This window comes from Oncorhynchus mykiss, chromosome 13 (genome assembly GCF_013265735.2).
Source record: "Oncorhynchus mykiss isolate Arlee chromosome 13, USDA_OmykA_1.1, whole genome shotgun sequence".
NCBI classification, from domain to species: Eukaryota; Metazoa; Chordata; class Actinopteri; order Salmoniformes; family Salmonidae; genus Oncorhynchus; species Oncorhynchus mykiss.
Window position 1 is genome coordinate 70,713,103 of NC_048577.1, and position 21,865 is coordinate 70,734,967.

At 44.5% G+C, this 21,865-nt stretch overlaps 1 protein-coding gene across 2 annotated transcripts in view; it reads left to right on the forward strand.

Moving 5' to 3' along the window:
• Positions 1-1,772: 1,772 nt before the first annotated feature.
• The window catches only part of LOC110515631 (multidrug resistance-associated protein 1), a 66,345-nt gene continuing 46,252 nt past the window's right edge, over positions 1,773-21,865 (forward strand). The window contains exons 1-13 of one of the 2 annotated variants that reach the window (XM_036942066.1): positions 1,773-1,946; positions 6,581-6,757; positions 8,752-8,895; positions 10,386-10,523; positions 12,831-12,956; positions 15,680-15,741; positions 16,162-16,293; positions 16,485-16,712; positions 19,357-19,534; positions 19,745-19,960; positions 20,315-20,386; positions 20,880-21,041; positions 21,463-21,555. In XM_036942066.1, the coding sequence (XP_036797961.1) occupies positions 1,899-1,946; positions 6,581-6,757; positions 8,752-8,895; positions 10,386-10,523; positions 12,831-12,956; positions 15,680-15,741; positions 16,162-16,293; positions 16,485-16,712; positions 19,357-19,534; positions 19,745-19,960; positions 20,315-20,386; positions 20,880-21,041; positions 21,463-21,555 (1,776 nt within the window). In that variant the 5' untranslated portion in view covers positions 1,773-1,898. The remainder of the gene's footprint in view (positions 1,947-6,580; positions 6,758-8,751; positions 8,896-10,385; positions 10,524-12,830; positions 12,957-15,679; positions 15,742-16,161; positions 16,294-16,484; positions 16,713-19,356; positions 19,535-19,744; positions 19,961-20,314; positions 20,387-20,879; positions 21,042-21,462; positions 21,556-21,865) is intronic. The other variant, XM_036942067.1, reaches the window with a different exon arrangement.

Here is a 21,865-nt window from a genome sequence, read left to right on the forward strand (position 1 = left end):
AAAGTATTCCCTCACCTTGATTTTTTTCACAATTTGTTGTGTTATAAAGTCATATTAAAATGGGTTAAATTGTCTTTTTGTTTGTCAACGATTTACCCAAAATAATCTGTCATTTCAAAGTGGAAGAACATTTTTTATATTTTTGTATTTTATTAATGGAAAATAAAACGGTAATATATCCTAATTAGATAAGTATTCAACCTCCTGAGTCAATACATGTTAGAATCACCTTTGGCAGCGATTACAGCTGTGAGTCTTTCTGGGTGAGTCTCTCAGAGCTTTACACACCTGGATTGTACAATATTTGCACATTATTCTTTCTACAATTCTTCAAGCTCTGTCAAGTTGGTTGTTGATCGTTGCTAGACAGCCATTTTCTAGTCTTGTCATAGATTTTCAAGACGATTTAAGTCAAAACTCTAACTAGGCCACAAAGGAACATTCAATGTTGACTTGTATATTTGGCCTTGTGTTTAAGGTATTTGTCCTGCTGAAAGGTGAATTTGTCTCTGACTGTCTGGTGGAAAGCAGATTGAACCAGGTTTTCCTCTAGGATTTTGCCTGTGTTTAGCTCTATTCTGTTACTTTTTATCCTAAAAAAACGAGTCCTTGCCGATGACAAGCAGACCCATAACATGATGCAGCCACCACCATGCTTGAAAATATGAAGCGTGGTACTCAGTGATGTGTGTTGGATTTGCCCCAAACATAACACTTTGTATTTAGGACCAACAGTTCCTTTCTTTGCCACATCTTTTGCAGAATTACTTTAGTGCCTTATTGCAAACAGGATGTACATTTTGGAATATTTGTATTCCTTCCTTTTCACTCATTTATGTTAGTATTGTGGAGTAACTACAATATTGTTTGTCCATCCTCAGTTTTCTCCGATCACAGCCATTAAACTCTGTAACTGTTTTAAGTTACCTTTAGCCTCATGAGCGGTTTCCTCTCTGAGCGGTTTCCTTCCTCTCTGGCAACTGAGTTAGGAAGGGCGCCTGTATCTTTGTAGTGACTGTGTGTATTGATACACCATCCAAAGTGGAAGTAATAACTGCACCATGCTGAAAAGGAATATAATTTTTTTCATTCCCATCTACCAATAGTTGCCGTTCTTTGCGGGGCATTGGAAAACCTCCCTCTTATTTGTGGTTGAATCTGTGCTTGAAATTCACTGCTCGACTGAGGGACCTTACAGATAATTAATTATATGTGTAGAGTAAAGAGGTGGGGTAGTCATTTCAAAATGATCTTAAACACTATTATTGCAGTCAGAGTGAGTCCATGCAACTTAATATGTGACTTGTTAAGGACATTGTTACTCCTGAACTTATTTTGGCTCCTCGCCATAACAAAGGAGTTGAATACTTATTGATTCAAGACATTTCAGCTTTTCATTTTTTTATTATTTTTTGTAAAAATGTCTTCATTCATAATTCCATTATGGGATACTGAGTGTAGATCAGTGACACAATCCATTTTGAATTCAGGCTGTAACACACAATAATATGGATCAAGTCAAGGGGTGTGACTACTTTCTGAGGCCCCCTGTTGTTACACTGTTGTTACACACACACCTCATTCCCTATATAGTGCACTACTTTTGACCAGGACCCATAGGGAAAAGTGTGCTATTTGCACGTCATTCTAGAGGTTGTGTTATTCATGCACGCCAGCGGTGGCCCCCCACAGAGTAAAATAACATGTGACACACACACACACACACACACCCACACACACCAGCTAAACGCACTGTTACCGATGTAGTTAGAGCGCCCCCTAGCGGTAACCTTCTATCTTGTTTACAGGAGCGCCAACAGAAGTGCGCTTATGAAACCAAAGCAAAGCGGTAGCGCCGTTAACCCCAAATTATCAGAGGAGAACTTGATCAACCGCGAATGGGTTTGGACAAGTTCTGCAGTGCGGACGGTTCCGACCCGTTTTGGGTAAGTTCCACTGTTGCCACCGAAGCTAGTCAACTCTCCTGCTGTCTTTACAATGTTGACGCCTTACAGTTGTTTCCCCAGCTTGTTGTTAGCGGCTTTGCTTGTAATGACGGTGTCTGCCTGAACTAAGCATGGTAATATCACACAACGTTACTGTCCTGTCTTTGGTAACACTGGTGTTAGCTAACAGTAGCTAGCTAGGCTAGCAAGGCCGTCGTTCATTATGCCGGTTGACTTGAGCTAACTAGCTAAGCTTCGTTTCATTAAGAATGTGTGAAATAGAGAGGTTGAAATAACGTGGTAGCGCATTTTTAAAAAGGTATATCGCTATCAATAAAAGTCGACAATCGTTTTTAGTGTGAAGTTGTGTCTTTGCTAGCTTAACAGCTTTCAGTGATTTTTAAAACACCATTGATTCCTATTATGTTAGCTAACCTGCTAGCTAAAACTCACTCTAGTCTAACAACTTTAATTCGAGACTCACACTACCTCTGCTCTGTTGATGATAGAGCAAAGTGTTTCGATGAAATGTTCGCTAGGTAACTTTCCTGACATAACACCCAGGTATGATGGCAAGCCCGTCTTGATAGCAAGGTCCACAACACAAGAACACGTACAGCAAGTCTATCAGCTGTTGCAAGATGACATTGTTTGTTTAAACCTGTACACACCATCCACTGCGAGTAGCAGCAACATAGGGAGGACATTATTATTACATTAGCTAGATAGAACCCCCCCAAAAACGAACTAGAAACCTAAACCTGTGGAATCCAACCAAACTTGTTATGGCACTGAACTAGAAGATTAACTGGGCCAGTCAGTTAAAGAACAAACTCTTATTTACGATGACGGCCTCCCCCCCGGGGCCAAACCCTAAGGATGCTGGACCAATTGTGCGCCTCCCTATGGGACTCCCAATCACGGCCGGGTTATGATACAACCCGGGATCAAACCAGGGTCTGTAGTGACGCCTCTAGCACTGAGATGAAGTGCCTTAGATCGCTGCCCCACTCGGGAGCCCAAAAGAGTTACACATGTTTGAAGTGACACATACTGTCATGTAGATAGAATCTATCTATGTGCGGTCATAACATGCAGGATATTGCCTCATAAGTCAACTGTCAGCTGGCCTGGCCAGATAGGGCTTTTGCTCATCATGGCCTAAGGAATTTAGCTACAAGTGTTAGAGGTCCATTTGCCCAAATGTTAATAACAGGGTGTAGGTCAATTAGTGTTAGGCCTAGTCTCCCTAAGCAGACGGGTTGCCTTGCCTTCCACAATGTTCCAGCTGCTGTTCTAGGTTTGGGATTTCAGAGACTGTTAGGCCTAGTCTCGCTAAGCAGATGGGTTGCCCTGCCTTCCACAATGTTCCAGCTGCTGTTCTAGGTTTGGGATTTCAGAGACTGTTAGGCCTAGTCTCGCTAAGCAGACGGGTTGCCCTGCCTTCCACAATGTTCCAGCTGCTGTTCTAGGTTTGGGATTTCAGACACTGTTAGGCCTAGTCTCGCTAAGCAGACGGGTTGCCCTGCCTTCCACAATGTTCCAGCTGCTGTTCTAGGTTTGGGATTTCAGACACTGTTAGGCCTAGTCTCGCTAAGCAGACGGGTTGCCCTGCCTTCCACAATGTTCCAGCTGCTGTTCTAGGTTTGGGATTTCAGACACTGTTAGGCCTAGTCTCGCTAAGCAGACGGGTTGCCCTGCCTTCCACAATGTTCCAGCTGCTGTTCTAGGTTTGGGATTTCAGAGACTGTTAGGCCTAGTCTCGCTAAGCAGACGGGTTGCCCTGCCTTCCACAATGTTCCAGCTGCTGTTCTAGGTTTGGGATTTCAGACACTGTTAGGCCTAGTCTCCCTAAGCAGACGGGTTGCCCTGCCTTCCACAATGTTCCAGCTGCTGTTCTAGGTTTGGGATTTCAGACACTGTTAGGCCTAGTCTCGCTAAGCAGACGGGTTGCCCTGCCTTCCACAATGTTCCAGCTGCTGTTCTAGGTATGGGATTTCAGAGACTGTTAGGCCTAGTCTCCCTAAGCAGACGGGTTGCCCTGCCTTCCACAATGTTCCAGCTGCTGTTCTAGGTTTGGGATTTCAGACACTGTTAGGCCTAGTCTCCCTAAGCAGACGGGTTGCCCTGCCTTCCACAATGTTCCAGCTGCTGTTCTAGGTTTGGGATTTCAGACACTGTTAGGCCTAGTCTCGCCTTCCACAATGTTCCAGCTGCTGTTCTAGGTTTGGGATTTCAGACACTGTTAGGCCTAGTCTCGCCTTCCACAATGTTCCAGCTGCTGTTCTAGGTTTGGGATTTCAGACACTGTTAGGCCTAGTCTCGCCTTCCACAATGTTCCAGCTGCTGTTCTAGGTTTGGGATTTCAGACACTGTTAGGCCTAGTCTCGCCTTCCACAATGTTCCAGCTGCTGTTCTAGGTTTGGGATTTCAGACACTGTTAGGCCTAGTCTCGCCTTCCACAATGTTCCAGCTGCTGTTCTAGGTTTGGGATTTCAGACACTGTTAGGCCTAGTAACACGCATTTTGTCAATAAGGTCTATGGCTTCCTGAGTTATGATAACATGCAATCTCATCACCCAGTCCCACAGCCCTTTGGAACCTGTTATGAGAGACCTGGTAGTGTGATTGTACACTTGTATATTCTACAGGGCTTTGTTGTCTACTCACTGGCTCAGTTATTGAACCAAACAAATTCCACAGGGGTAAGGAGGGCTTGTCTTGAAGCCGAAGGGTATTGAGACAAGTGCTTTCCAAAATCACTGAACTGGTCACTGGTCATGAGTACCTTGGAGTTGCTTGTTCTTTAGCAGCCCTGGTCAGACTGATTAAACAGTAGGGTTATTCAACATACATACACAGTACGACTCAGGATTCAGGTAAAAAAAACAGCTGTCATAACATGTCTCAGTGTTCTGTCAGTGTTGTCTCAGTGTTCTGTCAGTGTTGTCTCAGTGTTCTGTCAGTGTTGTCTCAGTGTTGTGTTGTCTCAGTGTTGTTGTCTCAGTGTTGTGTTGTCTCGTGTTGTCTCAGTGTTGTGACAGTGTTGTCTCAGTGTTGTGACAGTGTTGTCTCAGTGTTGTGTTGTCTCAGTGTTGTCTCAGTGTTGTGACAGTGTTGTGTCAGTGTTGTCTCGTGATCGTGTTGTCTCATTGTTGTGTTCTCTCAGTGTTGTCTCGTGTCAGTGTTGTCTTAGTGTTGTCTCGTGTCAGTGTTGTCTCAGTGTTGTATTGTGACAGTGTTGTTTCATGTCAGTGTTGTGACAGTGTTGTTTCATGTTAGTGTTGTCTCGGTGTTGTGTTGTCACGTGGCAGTGTTGTCTCAGTGTTGTCTCGCGATCGTGTTGTCTCAGTGTTGTGTTGTCTCAGTGTTGTATTGTGACAGTGTTGTCTTGTGTTGTCTCAGTGTTGTGTTGTGTCAGTGTTGTGTTGTGTCAGTGTTGTATTGTGACAGTGTTGTCTCAGTGTTGTCTCGTGTTGTCAGTGTTGTTTCATGTCAGTGTTGTCTCAGTGTTGTATTGTGACAGTGTTGTCTCAGTGTTGTCTCGTGTTGTCTCGTGTTGTCAGTGTTGTTTCATGTCAGTGTTGTCTCAGTGTTGTATTGTGACAGTGTTGTCTCAGTGTTGTCTCAGTGTTGTCTCGTGTTGTCAGTGTTGTTTCATGTCAGTGTTGTCTCAGTGTTGTATTGTGACAGTGTTGTCACGTGACTGTATTGTCTCAGTGTTGTCTCGTGATCGTGTTGTCTCAGTGTTGTCTCGTGACTGTATTGTCTCAGTGTTGTCTCGTGATTGTGTTGTGTCAGTGTTGTCTCAGTGTTGTCTCGTGTTCGTGTTGTGTCAGTGTTGTCTCGTGTTCGTGTTGTGTCAGTGTTGTCTCAGTGTTGTCTCGTGATTGTATTGTCTCAGTGTTGTCTCGTGATCGTGTTCGTGTTGTCTCGGTGTTATATCAGTGTTATAAATGCCTTATGAACTCAGGATTTTAGTAAAGTGTTATCAAACAATACAGCCAAAAGCGATAGGCTTTAGGAAAGGAACGAGAGAGGAAGGTGTGTCTGTGTGGCCTGGCACCCTGCCTCCGGTTCCCTCCTTTGTGCCAAGGCAGGAATGTTTATGTGGGTTTTATTAGAAGTTGAGATGAAGAACAGACGCTGTGGTCGTCCACACACACACACACACAACACACACACACCACACCACACCACACCACACCACACACACACACACAGTGTGACTAAAAGTGTCTGTTTCCACACAAAGTGTAGTTATGTAGCCTGGTGTATGAATGTATTTGTCTCTGTAGCTCTACTAACATTAGGCCTTGTCATAATTCACAGTCTGAACACAGCAGTCTGAGGCTTTGTCCCATAGGGCACACTATTCCCTATATAGTGCACTACTTTTGACCCCAAATGGCATCCTGTTCCCTGTATAGTGCACTACTTTTGACCCCAAATGCTTTCCTATTCCCTGTATAGTGCACTACATTTGCCCAGGTCCTATAGGGTGTCATTTATTAGCCTGCCCTGTCTGGTTGCCAGTCTCTCTCTTCTTAGGTCACCATGTCCTTATCAACACTATGTTGAATGAGCTGCTGTGTCTCTCAGTCATCTGTCATTTAATCCCCCCCCCCCCTCAGGATTGGAACCGTACGTGGCACGTGGGTAACCCAGATCTGACCCAGTGCTTTCAGAACACAGTGCTGGTATGGGTCCCCTGTCTCTACCTCTGGGTCTGTGCCCCGATCTATTTCCTGTACCTCAAAAGCCACGACCGGGGCTACATATGCATGACCCACCTCAACAGAGCCAAAACCGTGAGTCCGGGGGGGGGGGATGTGTTTATAGGGAGAGTCTGGGGTGGTGGTGTGTGTACGTGTGTGTGTGTGTGTGTGTGTGTGTGTGTGTTTATAGGGAGAGTCTGGGGTGGTGGTGTGTGTACGTGTGTGTGTGTGTGTGTGTGTGTGTGTGTGTTTATAGGGAGAGTCTGGGGTGGTGGTGTGTGTGTGTTTATAGGGAGAGTCTGGGGTGGTGGTGTGTGTACGTGTCCAGGTTTTTCTGCATGTGTCTGTGTGATCTGTGTTTTCTGTGTTATCTGTGTTTTCTGTGTTATCTGTGTCTACCTGTCTCCACGGTTCTTACAATGAGATAAGACCAGCATCCCGGAGTCACCTCTTCACTGTTGACGTTGAGACGGGTGTTTTGCGGGTACTATTTACTGAAGCTGCCAGTTGAGGACTAGTGAGGCGTCTGTTTCTCAAACTAGACACTCTAATGTACTTGTCCTCTTACTCAGTTGTGCACCGGGGCCTCCCACTCCTCTTTCTATTCTGGTTAGGGCCAGTTTGCGCTGTTCTGCGAAGGGAGTAGTACACAGCGTTGTATGAGATCCTCAGTTTCTTGGCAATTTCTCGCATGGAAATAGCCTTAATTTCTCAGAACAAGAATAGACTGACAAGTTTCAGAAGAAAGGTCTTGGTTTCTGGCCATTTTGAGCCTGTAATCGAACCCTCAAATGCTGATGCTCCAGATATTCAACTAGTCTAAAGAAGGCCAGTTTTATTGCTTCTTTAATCAGGACGACAGTTTTCAGATGTGCTAACATAATTGCAAAAGGGTTTTCTATTGATCAGTTAGTCTTTTAAAATGATAATCTTGGATTAGCGAACCCAACGTGCCATTGGAACACAGGAGTGATGGTTGCAGATAATGGGTCTCTGTACACATAGGTAGGTATTCCATAAAAAGTCATCAGTTTCCAGCTACAATAGTCATTTACAACATTAACAATGTCTACACTGTATTTCTGATCAATTTGATGTTGTTTTAACGGACAAAAAAATTTGCTTTTTCTTTCAAAAACAAGGACATATTTAAGTGACCCCAAACTTTTGAACGGTAGTGTATATAGCAAGACCTTTTTTCTCTGAACAACCAGAGAAACATATATAGCAAGCTAACACTCTCTCTCTCTCTCTGAACAACCAGAGAAACATATATAGCAAGCTAACACTCTCTCTCTCTCTCTCTCTCTGAGCAACCAGAGAAACATATATAGCAAGCTAACACTCTCTCTCTCTCTCTGAACAACCAGATAAACATATATAGCAAGCTAACACTCTCTCTCTCTCTCTGAACAACCAGAGAAACATATATAGCAAGCTAACACTCTCTCTCTCTCTCTGAACAACCAGAGAAACATATATAGCAAGCTAACACTCTCTCTCTCTCTCTGAACAACCAGATAAACATATATAGCAAGCTAACACTCTCTCTCTCTCTCTGAACAACCAGAGAAACATATATATCAAGCTAACACTCTTTCTCTGAACAACCAGGAGAGTCATTTCAGAACAGTCTCTCTGAACAACCAGGAGAGTCATTTCAGAACACAGGCTTCTCTGTGTGGTAGAGTGTCTGACAAGACAATATCCTGACACACACCTCATTAAAATATCTCATTTCCTCCTCCTTCATCTGCATCCCAAATGGTTCCCTATTTCACGCACTACTTTTCACGCACTACCCCTAGGGCCCTGGCCAGAAAGGCTCTGGGCAAAAGTAGTGAGGAATGAGTATCCTAGAGTAGCAATAACATCCTAGATGCCTCCTGCTGTTGTGCCACTTAAACTTGACCCCTCAGCTGCTCCAGGGTCACTGCCCTGCGGCCGGCCGGCGAGGTTGCGTGTGTGTGTGTGTTTGGGTGCATGTGTTTCTCCGGGAATAGGGTTTAAAGCAAAATATGAATTTCCATTATCTGAAAATGCACAATAAAGTCTTCTTCCTGCTCTCCTCTCATCCTCTCCTCCAGGCAGTAGGTTTTCTCCTGTGGATCGTCTGCTGGGCAGATGTGTTTTACTCTTTCTGGGAAAGAAGCCAACATGACAGCGGTGCCTCCTCCTCCACCCAGGCACCTGTTAATCTGGTTAGCCCCACCATGCTCGGCATCACTATGGTAACAACCAACACTGTTTATCTGGTTAGCCCCACCATGCTCGGCATCACTATGGTAAAAACCAACACTGTTTATCTGGTTAGCCCCACCATGCTCGGCATCACTATAGTAAAAACCAACACTGTGGGCTGGATCAAAAGGGTCTTAGCTGGGGGGGGGGGGGGGGGGGGGGGTGGTCGGCCTGTAAGGGTCTTAGCTGGGGGGGAGTGGTCGGCCTGTAAGGGTCTTAGCTGGGGGGGAGTGGTCGGCCTGTAAGGGTCCTAGCTGGGGAGGGAGTGGTCGGCCTGTAAGGATCTACCAGTACCCAGTATCTAGTGATTCAATATAATACTGTGTCTACCAGTACCCAGTATCTAGTGATTCAATATTATACTGTGTCTACCAGTACCCAGTATCTAGTGATTCAGTATAATACTGCCTACCAGTACCCAGTATCTAGTGATTCAATATAATACTGTGTCTACCAGTATCTAGTGATTCAGTATAATACTGTGTCTACCAGTACCCAGTATCTAGTGATTCAATATAATACTCTGTCTACCAGTACCCAGTATCTAGTGATTCAGTATAATACTGTGTCTACCAGTACCCAGTATCTAGTGATTCAATATAATACTCTGTCTACCAGTACCCAGTATCTAGTGATTCAATATAATACTGTGTCTACCAGTACCCAGTATCTAGTGATTCAATATAATACTGTGTCTACCAGTACCCAGTATCTAGTGATTCAATATAATACTGTGTCTACCAGTACCCAGTATCTAGTGATTCAATATAATACTCTGTCTACCAGTACCCAGTATCTAGTGATTCAATATAATACTCTGTCTACCAGTACCCAGTATCTAGTGATTCAGTATAATACTGTCTACCAGTATCTAGTGATTTAGTATAATACTGTCTACCAGTACCCAGTACTCTGCTGCCTTGTCATAGTCCCAGTATGTAGTGATTCAGTATAAATACTGTATGAATGTGGTCCGTAGGAGGAGTGGTTTTTATAGTGTTATTAACATCTGGGCATAATTAATACATGTTGGTAAGAGCATGGCGCTTGCAACGGCAAGGTTGCGGGTTCAATTCCCGCGAGGATCAAATGCATAATATTAAACGTGTGTGTACTCACAAGTGGTGTCAGATCTGAATGGGATGTGTGTGTGTGTGTGTGTGTGTGTGTGTGTGTGTGTGTGTGTGTGTGTGTGTGTATGTTGTTCTAGTGTGTGTGTATGTGTGTATGTTGTTCTAGTGTGTGTGTGTGTGTGTATATGTTGTTCTAATGTGTGTGTGTGTATATATGTTCTAATGTGTATATGTTGTTCTAATGTGTGTGTGTGTATGTTGTTCTAGTGTGTGTGTATGTGTGTATGTTGTTCTAGTGTGTGTGTGTGTGTATATGTTGTTCTAATGTGTGTGTGTGTGTGTATATGTTGTTCTAATGTGTGTGTGTGTGTGTGTTGTTCTAATGTGTGTGTGTGTTCTCTCCCCAGCTGCTAGCCACCCTCCTGACTCAGTATGAGAGGTTAAAAGGAGTCCAGTCTTCAGGGGTGATGCTCAACTTCTGGCTGGTGGCCGTCCTCTGTGCTACCGTCACATTCAGATCCAAGATCATACAAGCCATCAACGAGGTGAGAGAACACCTTTATTTAACCAGGTAGGCTAGTTGAGAACACCTTTATTTAACCAGGTAGGCTAGTTGAGAACAAGGTCTCATTTACAACTGCGACCTGGCCAAGATAAAGCATAGCAGTGTGAACAGACAACACAGAGTTACACATGGAGTAAACAATTAAGTCAATAACACAGTAGAAAAAAAAAGGGGAGTCTATTACATTGTGTGCAAAAGGCATGAGGAGGTAGGTGAATAATTACAATTTTGCAGATTAACACTGGAGTGATAAATGATCAGATGGTCATGTACAGGTACAGACATAGGCTACCTCTTACTGTGGATTGTTCTAGAACTATAATTTGGAGTGATTTTGCTGCACAATGTTCCTGTGGATTGTTCTAGAACCATTATTTGGGGTGATTTTGTTACACAATGTTCCTGTGGATTGTTCTAGAACCATTATTTGATGTGATTTTGTTACACAATGTTCCTGTGGATTGTTCTAGAACCATTATTTGGGGTGATTTTGTTACACAACGTTCCTGTGGATTGTTCTAGAACTATTATTTGGTGTGATTTTGTTACACAACGTCCCTGTGGATTGTTCTAGAATCATAATGTGGTCAACAGTAATAGCCTATGCATTATGTTGATTCCTGCTATGGAACTCTCTGCCTGTCTCTGTTTGTTTGGCTGTCGGCTGCTGACTCACTTCTTCTCTCCGCTGTGACACGGAGGAGGTAGAGATGCATTCTGAGAAGCATAATCATATGACCGTTGCTCAAGATGCTACTGTGGGGGAAAAATACTGTTCTCAAAACAACTACTGTTGTTGTAGTTACAGAGAGTCACAGCTTTCTGGGAGTTTTCCAAGTATTTCTCACCTCTTAGTATTGTGTTCATGGCACCACTTTACAACCGGACTAGGCTGCAGGTAGTATGGTTCTGATGAACCCGCGGAGCCGAGCGGAGAGCGCCAGGCCTAGAGCTGGGAAGTTAGGCCTAGAGCTGGGAAGTCAGGCCTGGAGCTGGGAAGTTAGGCCTAGAGCTGGGAAGTTAGGCCTGGAGCTGGGAAGTTAGGCCTAGAGCTGGGAAGTTAGGCCTGGAGCTGGGAAGTTAGGCCTGGAGCTGGGAAGTTAGGCCTGGAGCTGGGAAGTCAGGCCTAGAGCTGGGAAGTTAGGCCTGGAGCTGGGAAGTTAGGCCTGGAGCTGGGAAGTTAGGCCTGGAGCTGGGAAGTCAGGCCTGGAGCTGGGAAGTTAGGCCTAGAGCTGGGAAGTTAGGCCTAGAGCTGGGAAGTTAGGCCTAGAGCTGGGAAGTCAGGCCTAGAGCTGGGAAGTCAGGCCTAGAGCTGGGAAGTTCCTGTAGGACATTAGGCTAATCTATCTGTAAATATGATGTTGTTGCTAGATAGCTATGTACACTTAGCTAGATTACTAACTGTAAATATGATCTTGTTGCTAGATAGCCTTGTAGGCTAATTGATTAATCAATCTAGCAACAATATCATATTTACAGTTAGATTAGCCTACATGGCTATCTAGCAACAACATATTTACAGTTAGATTAGCCTACATGGCTATCTAGCGACAATATCATATTTACAGTTAGATTAGCCTACATGGCTATCTAGCGACAATATCATATTTACAGTTAGATTAGCCTACATGGCTATCTAGCGACAATATCATATTTACAGTTAGATTAGCCTACATGGCTATCTAGCGACAATATCATATTTACAGTTAGATTAGCCTACATGGCTATCTAGCGACAATATCATATTTACAGTTAGATTAGCCTACATGGCTATCTAGCGACAATATCATATTTACAGTTAGATTAGCCTACATGGCTATCTAGCGACAATATCATATTTACAGTTAGATTAGCCTCCATGGCTATCTAGCGACAATATCATATTTACAGTTAGAGTAACTGTAACTGTCCATGAAAACAAAAAACAAATGTTGTTGAGGACTTTGTTGTTATTGAGAAAAATAATTACATTTTTTTCGCGATGTTACTTTTTGTTACATATCGCCCAGCTCGAGCACCTCCCCCATGAATGGTTTAATGTAATTGATCACTGATTTATCATTATTGCTAAAAATGTTTACGTTTATCGCAATATGGATTTCTGTCCACATCACCCAGTTCTAGTTGTGTGTGTGTCTGTGTGTGCGTGTGTGTGTGTGTGTGTGTGGTTCAGCCGATGTGTAACAAGAAGAGTCCAGTCTTATTTTATTGCCAGTAAACTGTCTCAGACTTGGAGGTCTATGAAAGAAAGGTCTTTTTTTAACAGTGTTTCCATGTTTCCTCCCAGCCGTTGACTGTGTGTGTGTTCAGATACACAACCTTCTACATCTACTACACACTGCTGCTCATCTCTCTGCTCCTGTCAGCCCTCTCAGACCAGCCTCCTCTCTTCTCAGAGGCATCCAAAGACGCTGTGAGTACACACACACACAGACACACACACACAGACACACACAGACACACACACACAGACACACACACAGAGACACACACACAGAGACACACACACAGAGACACACACACAGAGACACACACACAGAGACACACACACAGAGACACACACACACACACACACACACACAGAGACACACACACACACACACACAGAGACACACACACACACACACACACACACACAGAGACACACACACACACACACACACACAGAGACACACACACACACAAACAGAGACACACACACAGAGACACACACACACACAGAGACACACACACACAGAGACACACACACACACACACACACACTGCCCTCTGTCTCTCTGGGTGTTTTTGTTATGTCTCTGCGTGTCGGCACATTGTGTTTGTATAAATTTGTGCATGCTGTGTGTGTGTGTTTAGCTGTGTGTGTGCTTGTATGAGTGCTTGCTGTGTCAAACAGTAAATGTTGTGTGACTGTGAGAAGTGTGTGTGGATATTGCTGTGTGTGTTAAGTGAATGCCAGCTGTGTGTGTTATTGTGTTAGCAACAGGTTTACCAGTGCCCAGGATTGGTTCTCTTGTGTTATTGGGGTAGCAACAGGTTAACCAGTTCCCAGGATTGGTTCTCTTGTGTTATTGTGGTAGCAACAGGTTAACCAGTTCCCAGGATTGGTTCTCTTGTGTTATTGTGGTAGCAACAGGTTAACCAGTTCCCAGGATTGGTTATCTTGTGTTATTGTGGAAGCAACAGGTTTACCAGTTCCCAGGATTGGTTCTCTTGTGTTATTGTGCTAGCAACAGGTTAACCAGTTCCCAGGATTGGTTCTCTTGTGTTATTGTGCTAGCAACAGGTTAACCAGTTCCCAGGATTGGTTCTCTTGTGTTATTGTGGTAGCAACAGGTTAACCAGTTCCCAGGATTGGTTCTCTTGTGTTATTGTTCCACTCCCACAACAGAGACAGTCCAGAGATCAATAACGACATGGATACAGGTCTCCCTGTTAACAGTCTCACAAAGGAACAGTCAGACCTTCCAGAGATCAGTAACAAAATGGAAAGTGTGTGTGTGTGTGTGTGCATTGTGTGTGTGTGTGTGTGTGTGTGTGTGTGTGTGTGTGTGCGTGTGTGTGTGTGTGTGCGTGTGTGTTGAGGGTAACGTGTTTCAGTCTAATTACTTTCACGAGTAACTAAATAATATTACGAGTTGCTGTATTCAAATATTGGAATATTGTTCGTTACTTTTTTCTAGAGACACACTGGCGGTTGCCTCAATGATCCTTGAGCGAGTGGAGAAAGTCCAGACAGCTGGCCATAGAAATGGACAGAGTGCTCACCTCTGATCTCTGCTATTGATCGCTTCTGTGATAGAACAGCCCCATAGAGGGCTTCACCGTCTAGCTAGCCATCTCTATGCCGTGGTCGCACTGGCAGCTGGAGAGAAAGATGTTTTGAACGAACAAGAAATCTGTACAGAGGTTTAGTTTATATGTTAAGCTGTGCAAGATAACATCCCTTTTAATAGGCCTGACACATCAGTATAGACTAAAGGGAGTTTTACTAACAGAAAACAATCTATTCCTACCTTTGTTTTTCGTTAGTGCGTCTTTCTCAGCCGGAGGGAACACATTGTGTTTACTTGACGGCTACCTACACAACTAGCTAGAACAAAGTGTTAATAAGATAAATTCATTAAAAAGACTTAAAAGAAATACAAATAAAAGTTGTTCAGACAGCAGACCCTCTGAAATTACTCCCCCCGTCCCACCGTCCCCGTCCCCGTCCTCCCCCCATTCCTTTCCCCGTCCCCCGTCCCCGTCCTCCCCCCATTCCTTTCCCCGTCCCCATCCCCCCCGTCCCCCTCCCCGTCCCAAATGAACCATGATCAAGAAATGATTAATCAAATTGCCTTGTCTTCTCTTTAATGTTGTTTAATGCCTATTCATATAGTTTGTACATTATCATTAAACATTATCATAAGGCATTATATAAAGACAGGCTTTCAATTTCATGATCAATGCATTGGCAAATGGCTGCGGTAATTAAGGATTATCAATTGGGATAATTTGTGTGCTATCAAGCCAAAAGAGGATACATTTTTTTAATGAATTGATTTCGATGGTTGATTAGACTTGTGCGGTATCCAGATTGTCTTTAATACCGACTGTGTGCCATCACCGGGATATTCGGTAATACCGGCACTGAACACGAGGCGCTATTTTTTTAAACCCCACTGAGCCTCTGTAATCTGAAAGGTTAGCAATGCTAACAAGTACATGTTAAATCCCCCCAGTGATCCTCTGTAATCTGAAAGGTTAGCAATGCTAACAAGTACAGTGGGGCAAAAAAAGTATTTAGTCAGCCACCAATTGTGCAAGTTCTCCCACTTAAAAAGATGAGAGAGGCCTGTAATTTTCATCATAGGTACACTTCAACTATGACAGACAAAATGAGGAAAAAAAATCCAGAAAATCACATTGTAGGATTTTTAATGAATTAATTTGCAAATTATGGTGGAAAATAAGTATCTAATTAAGAGAAAGTTAGAAAGGGTGCATGTTGTGGGTGTGCGCCCATGTGTGTGTCTGTTCTTGCGTGTGTGTGTGTGTGTGTGTCCGTCCGTTCTTGCGTGTGTGTGTGTGTGTCCGTTCGTGCGTGTGTGTGTGTGTTTTCTAACTGTGTGTTCCATCTCCTGCCGGTTACAGAATCCCTGTCCTGAGATCGGAGCTTCCTTTCTGTCCAGAATCAGCTTCTGGTGGATCACTGGGTGAGCTGTTAGAAAATAAAAATATATATTTTAAAATAACCTTTGGCATGGTCTAATTGACTCAACAACCAAAAAGACATCTAAGTTTAGCTTTCTTAATGAACCGGAGAAAATCAATAGTAATTTCTGGTTGTTTATGGAAGTTAGCTGGCGAACTCATTGATCCTGGGTTGTAGGATACCCCTCTGGAAACAGCAGGCATGAGTTTCTGTTTCTACAGGAAGTGTTAGTGCTGACTGTTTCCTTCCTTTCTTCCTTCCTTCTGTTTCTCTGTGTGTTTCTCTCTGTGTGTGTTTCACTGTGTGTTTCTCTCTCTTTTTCTCTCTGTGTCTCTCTCTCTCTGTCTCTCTCTCTGTGTGTGTCTCTCTGTGTTTCTCTCTCTCCCTCTCGCTCATTTTTCTATCTCCCCCTCTCCTCCAGTCTGATAGTAACAGGTTATAAGCGTCCGTTAGAACAGAAGGATCTGTGGTGTCTGAACTCAGAGGACCGCTCCCAGAGGGTCGTCCCTCAGCTCGTACGACGCTGGAACAACGAGTGCCTGAAGGTCAAAAGGTCAGCAGAACCCACCAGGAACCACACACCTCCACACACGCGTACTTGCACATCATGGCGCGTTTGCACTCAGGCAAGGTCAAAAGGTCATGTTCATCAGGGCACATCGTAGCAAAACGTTCAAAGAAGGAAAACAAGCTAAATAACTCCTTCTCTCCCCCTCCCTCCCTCCCTCCCTCCCTTTCTCCCAGACCGGAGGAGAAGACTCTGTACTCTCCTAAGAAGGCTCCTCGGGGAGAGAGGAAGGAGGGTGTCCCCGTAGAGGAGTCAGAGATCCTGATTATGAAGACACCCCAGAAGACGAGAGAACCCTCTCTGTTCTGGGCCCTCTGTCTCACCTTCGGACCCTACTTCCTCATCTCTTCTCTCTACAAGATCATCCAGGACATTCTCATGTTCGTGGGGCCGAATATACTCAGGTAGGTGAGATACTCTCGTCTGGTCTTCTCTTCTAGTGGGGGGGGGGGTCGTTGTAGGTGTTTCTCTTCTAGTGAGGGGGGGGGGGGGTAGTTGTAGGTGTTTCTGTTCTAGTGGGGGGGTGTGGTAGTTGCAGGTGTTTCTGTTCTAGTGGGGGGGGGGGGGGGGGGTAGTTGTAGGTGTTTCTGTTCTAGTGTGGGGAGGGGTAGTTGTAGGTGTTTCTGTTCTAGTGTGGGGAGGGGTAGTTGTAGGTGTTTCTGTTCTAGTGGGGGGGGGGGTAGTTGTAGGTGTTTCTGTTCTAGTGGGGGGGGGGGTAGTTGTAGGTGTTTCTCTTCTAGTGGGGGGAGGTAGTTGTAGGTGTTTCTGTTCTAGTGGGGGGGGGGTAGTTGTAGGTGTTTCTGTTCTAGTGGGGGGGGGTAGTTGTAGGTGTTTCTGTTCTAGTGGGGGGGGGGTAGTTGTAGGTGTTTCTGTTCTAGTGTGGGGGGGGGGGGGGTAGTTTTAATTGGCTGTCCATCACCATCTATCTCTGTCCATCACCATCTATCTCTGTCCATCACCATCTATCTCTGTCCATCACCATCTATCTCTGTCCATCACCATCTATCCTGAGCCCTTAGATCCGCCCGCTACATTGTGGACTTCAGAGCGCGAGCAGCTCAAGTGATTGGTGCTGTGTTCACTTGCCAGTCGGAACTGGGAAACTCTGACATTTACGACTTGCTAACTGGTTGAGCGTCAGAAAATTCAAAAGTGAACTAAGAAAATGTAGTCATCTTAGAAATAGTTTTCAAACTGTATCCCCCCCCCCCTCCCCCCTTTCCCCCCCTGAACTCAGAATCAAGTGGGCTTCCACTAATATGTTCAATGTGATATATACATATATTTTGTTTGGCGATTTTCAAAAATGTTCCGGAACCCTTTTCAAGTTCCACTTTGTGGCACGGTGTTACCAGGCTCTACAGGCCAGCAATCCAAGCCTGGGGACGAGGTGCTCAGGCACCTGGTGTTGTGAGGTTAGCGTTGTTTCTGTTGCACACGTGATGGAGTTTGCAAAACAAATGCCCGATAGATTGATGCAAATCGTCATGATTCTGCCCGGTACTTAACTTTTTAATTGAGAGAGGTTTTTTTTGGTAAAGCCTTTCCGTTTACCTAAAGACGGTTATCGTTAGCATCGCTAACGGCTACACAAAGTGGTGGACAATACGCGGAACACACACACACACAGACACACACACAGACACACACACACACACACACACACACACACACAGACACACACACACACACACACACACACAGACGGTCATTCCCGTGCCGTTGCCTCCGCAGGAAGTTTCAGGGAATACGAACCACTGATGCATTCTGTTCATGTCTTACAAAAAACTTTTTTTCTAATAAGTTCAAAACATTTAGTTAATTTCCAAACGTCCAAACATATTTGATAGAAGAACCGAAAGTAAGTCATTCTAATACAGGACGGTTTTTCCAAGATAAAATATCAAAAAAGTACTGTAGTTTGGGTACAACGTGCAACACTAGACCTCTCTTTCTCTCGCTCAGCCTGTATAGATGTTTGACCTGTCTTGCTGTGTTCATGTGCTCTTGTCATTTCAGCCTGTTTGACCTGTCTTGCTGTGTTCATGTCCTCATGTCATTTCAGCCTGTTTGACCTGTCTTGCTGTGTTCATGTCCTCTTGTCATTTCAGCCTGTTTGACCTGTCTTGCTGTGTTCATGTCCTCTTGTCATTTCAGCCTGTTTGACCTGTCTTGCTGTGTTCATGTCCTCTTGTCATTTCAGCCTGTATAGATGTTTGACCTGTCTTGCTGTGTTCATGTCCTCTTGTCATTTCAGCCTGTATAGATGTTTGACCTGTCTTGCTGTGTTCATGTCCTCTTGTCATTTCAGCCTGTATAGATGTTTGACCTGTCTTGCTGTGTTCATGTCCTCTTGTCATTTCAGCCTGTATGGATGTTTGACCTGTGTTGCTGTGTTCATGTCCTCTTGTCATTTCAGCCTGTATAGATGTTTGACCTGTCTTGCTGTGTTCATGTCCTCTTGTCATTTCAGCCTGTTTGACCTGTCTTGCTGTGTTCATGTCCTCTTGTCATTTCAGCCTGTATAGATGTTTGACCTGTCTTGCTGTGTTCATGTCCTCTTGTCATTTCAGCCTGTATAGATGTTTGACCTGTGTTGCTGTGTTCATGTCCTCTTGTAATTTCAGCCTGTATAGATGTTTGACCTGTGTTGCTGTGTTCATGTCCTCTTGTCATTTCAGCCTGTATAGATGTTTGACCTGTCTTGCTGTGTCCATGTCCTCTTGTCATTTCAGCCTGTTTGACCTGTGTTGCTGTGTTCATGTCCTCTTGTCATTTCAGCCTGTATAGATGTTTGACCTGTCTTGCTGTGTTCATGTGCACTTGGAATTATTAGAAATCAAGAGTTTTTTTTTTCTGACGTCGCCAAACGGACCTGTTGTTCCAGACCGTCAGAAGAACCCTTGAATGCGGCCTTTTGTGTCCATCTCTCTTGCCGTCCCTACCCGCTGACATTTGACCTCTTTTTAATCACCGTCTCTCAGCCTGTGTCATTGCCTTTTTTTACCCCCTGACCTGCTAACCCCCCTTGATCTCCAACCCCTTCAGGTTGCTGATCCAGTTTGTGAACGACTCTAGCGCCCCCTCGTGGCAGGGCTACTTCTACACCGCGCTGCTCTTCGTTTGTACCTGCTTCCAGACCCTCATCCTGCAGAAGTACTTCCATGTGTGCTTCGTCACGGGGATGAGGCTACGCACTGCTATAGTAGGAGCTGTCTACAGGAAGGTAATCACTAATGTGTGCTTCGTCACTGGGATGAGGCTACGCACTGCTATAGTGGGAGCTGTCTACAGGAAGGTAATCACTAATGTGTGCTTCGTCACGGGGATGAGGCTACGCACTGCTATAGTAGGAGCTGTCTACAGGAAGGTAATCACTATAGTAGGAGCTGTCTACAGGAAGGTAATCATTATAGTAGGAGCTGTCTACAGGAAGGTAATCACTAATGTGTGCTTCGTCACGGGGATGAGGCTACGCACTGCTATAGTAGGAGCTGTCTACAGGAAGGTAATCACTAATGTGTGCTTCGTCACGGGGATGAGGCTACGCACGGCTATAGTAGGAGCTGTCTACAGGAAGGTAATCACTATCGTGTGCTTCGTCACGGGAATGAGGCTACGCACTGCTATAGTAGGAGCTGTCTACAGGAAGGTAATCACTAATGTGTGCTTCGTCACGGGAATGAGGCTACGCACTGCTATAGTAGGAGCTGTCTACAGGAAGGTAATCATTATTGTGTGCTTCGTCACGGGAATGAGGCTACGCACTGCTATACTAGGAGCTGTCTACAGGAAGGTAATCACTATTGTGTGCTTCGTCACGGGGATGAGGCTACGCACTGCTATAGTAGGAGCTGTCTACAGGAAGGTAATCATTATTGTGTGCTTCGTCACGGGGATGAGGCTACGCACTGCTATAGTAGGAGCTGTCTACAGGAAGGTAATCACTATAGTAGGAGCTGTCTACAGGAAGGTAATCATTATAGTAGGAGCTGTCTACAGGAAGGTAATCACTATTGTGTGCTTCGTCACGGGGATGAGGCTACGCACTGCTATAGTAGGAGCTGTCTACAGGAAGGTAATCACTATCGACTTGCCTTGTTAAATGAAGGTACAATTTAAATAAAGGTTTTGTTTAAATAATATTCTGCTGATCAATTGATTGATTTGATTAGTGACTGATTGATTTGATTAGTGACTGATTGATTTGATTAGTGACTGATTGATTTGATCAGCGACTAATTTGATTAGTGACTGATTGATTTGATTAGTGACTGATTGATTTGATTAGTGACTGATTGATTTGATTAGTGACTGATTGTTTTGATTAGTGATTGATTGATTTGATTAGTGACTGATTGATTTGATTAGTGACTGATTGATTTGATTAGTGATTGATTGAGAGTTAATTTGGCATGATGCTCCACACCGCAATAGTAGGGGCTGTCTACTGATCGTAGGTGTACTAATCAATCAATCAATATTTTGCCGATGATTGATTGATCTGACTTTTGTAGACCCTTCATAGACCCTTACCCCCTGTCTGACCTTTAACCTCTAACCTCTCCCAGGCTCTGGTGATCAGTAACGCGGCGCGGCGTACGTCTACAGTGGGAGAGATCGTCAACCTGATGTCGGTCGACGCCCAGCGCTTCATGGACCTCATCACCTACATCAACATGATCTGGTCTGCTCCTCTACAGGTCATACTGGCCCTGTACTTCCTGTGGCAGGTACGCACCAAAGATCTTTTAAATAAACCAAGAGGTCATACGGGCCCTGTAATTCCTGTGGCAGGTACGCACCAAAGATCTTTTAAATAAACCAAGAGGTCATACGGGCCCTGTAATTCCTGTGGCAGGTACGCACCAAAGATCTTTTAAATAAACCAAGAGGTCATACGGGCCCTGTAATTCCTGTGGCAGGTACGCACCAAAGATCTTTAAATAAACCAAGAGGTCATACTGGTTCTGTACATCCTGTGGCAGGTACTTGTTACTGACTGGGAGTGATCTGGATAGCATTTTGATGGCGCAAGTAGACACATTCCAAGCTAAGGAGTGATGTTCTAAATCCAACTCTGTTACATACGCAGCAGAGACTGTTGTTATCTTAACAGTTTCTCAGTGGTTTGTGATGTCATGTCCTGTGTAGAACTTGGGTCCGTCGGTGCTGGCTGGCGTGGCTGTAATGGTTCTGATGGTGCCAATCAACGGTGTGATCGCCATGAAGACCAAGACATACCAGGTACCTCTCTGACCCCTTATTCACAACATACCAGGTACCTCTCTGACCCCTTATTCACAACATACCAGGTACCTCTGACCCCTTATTCACAACATACCAGGTATCACTCTGATACCAGGTATCGCTAGAGATGTAGCGGCAATGTAATAGAGATGTAGCGGCAATGTAATGGAGTTGTAATGGAGATGTAGCGGAGATGTAATAGAGATGTAATGGAGTTGTAGCAGAGATGTAATAGAGATGTAGCAGAGATGTAGCAGAGATGTAATGGAGTTGTAGCAGAGATGTAATAGAGTTGTAGCAGAGATGT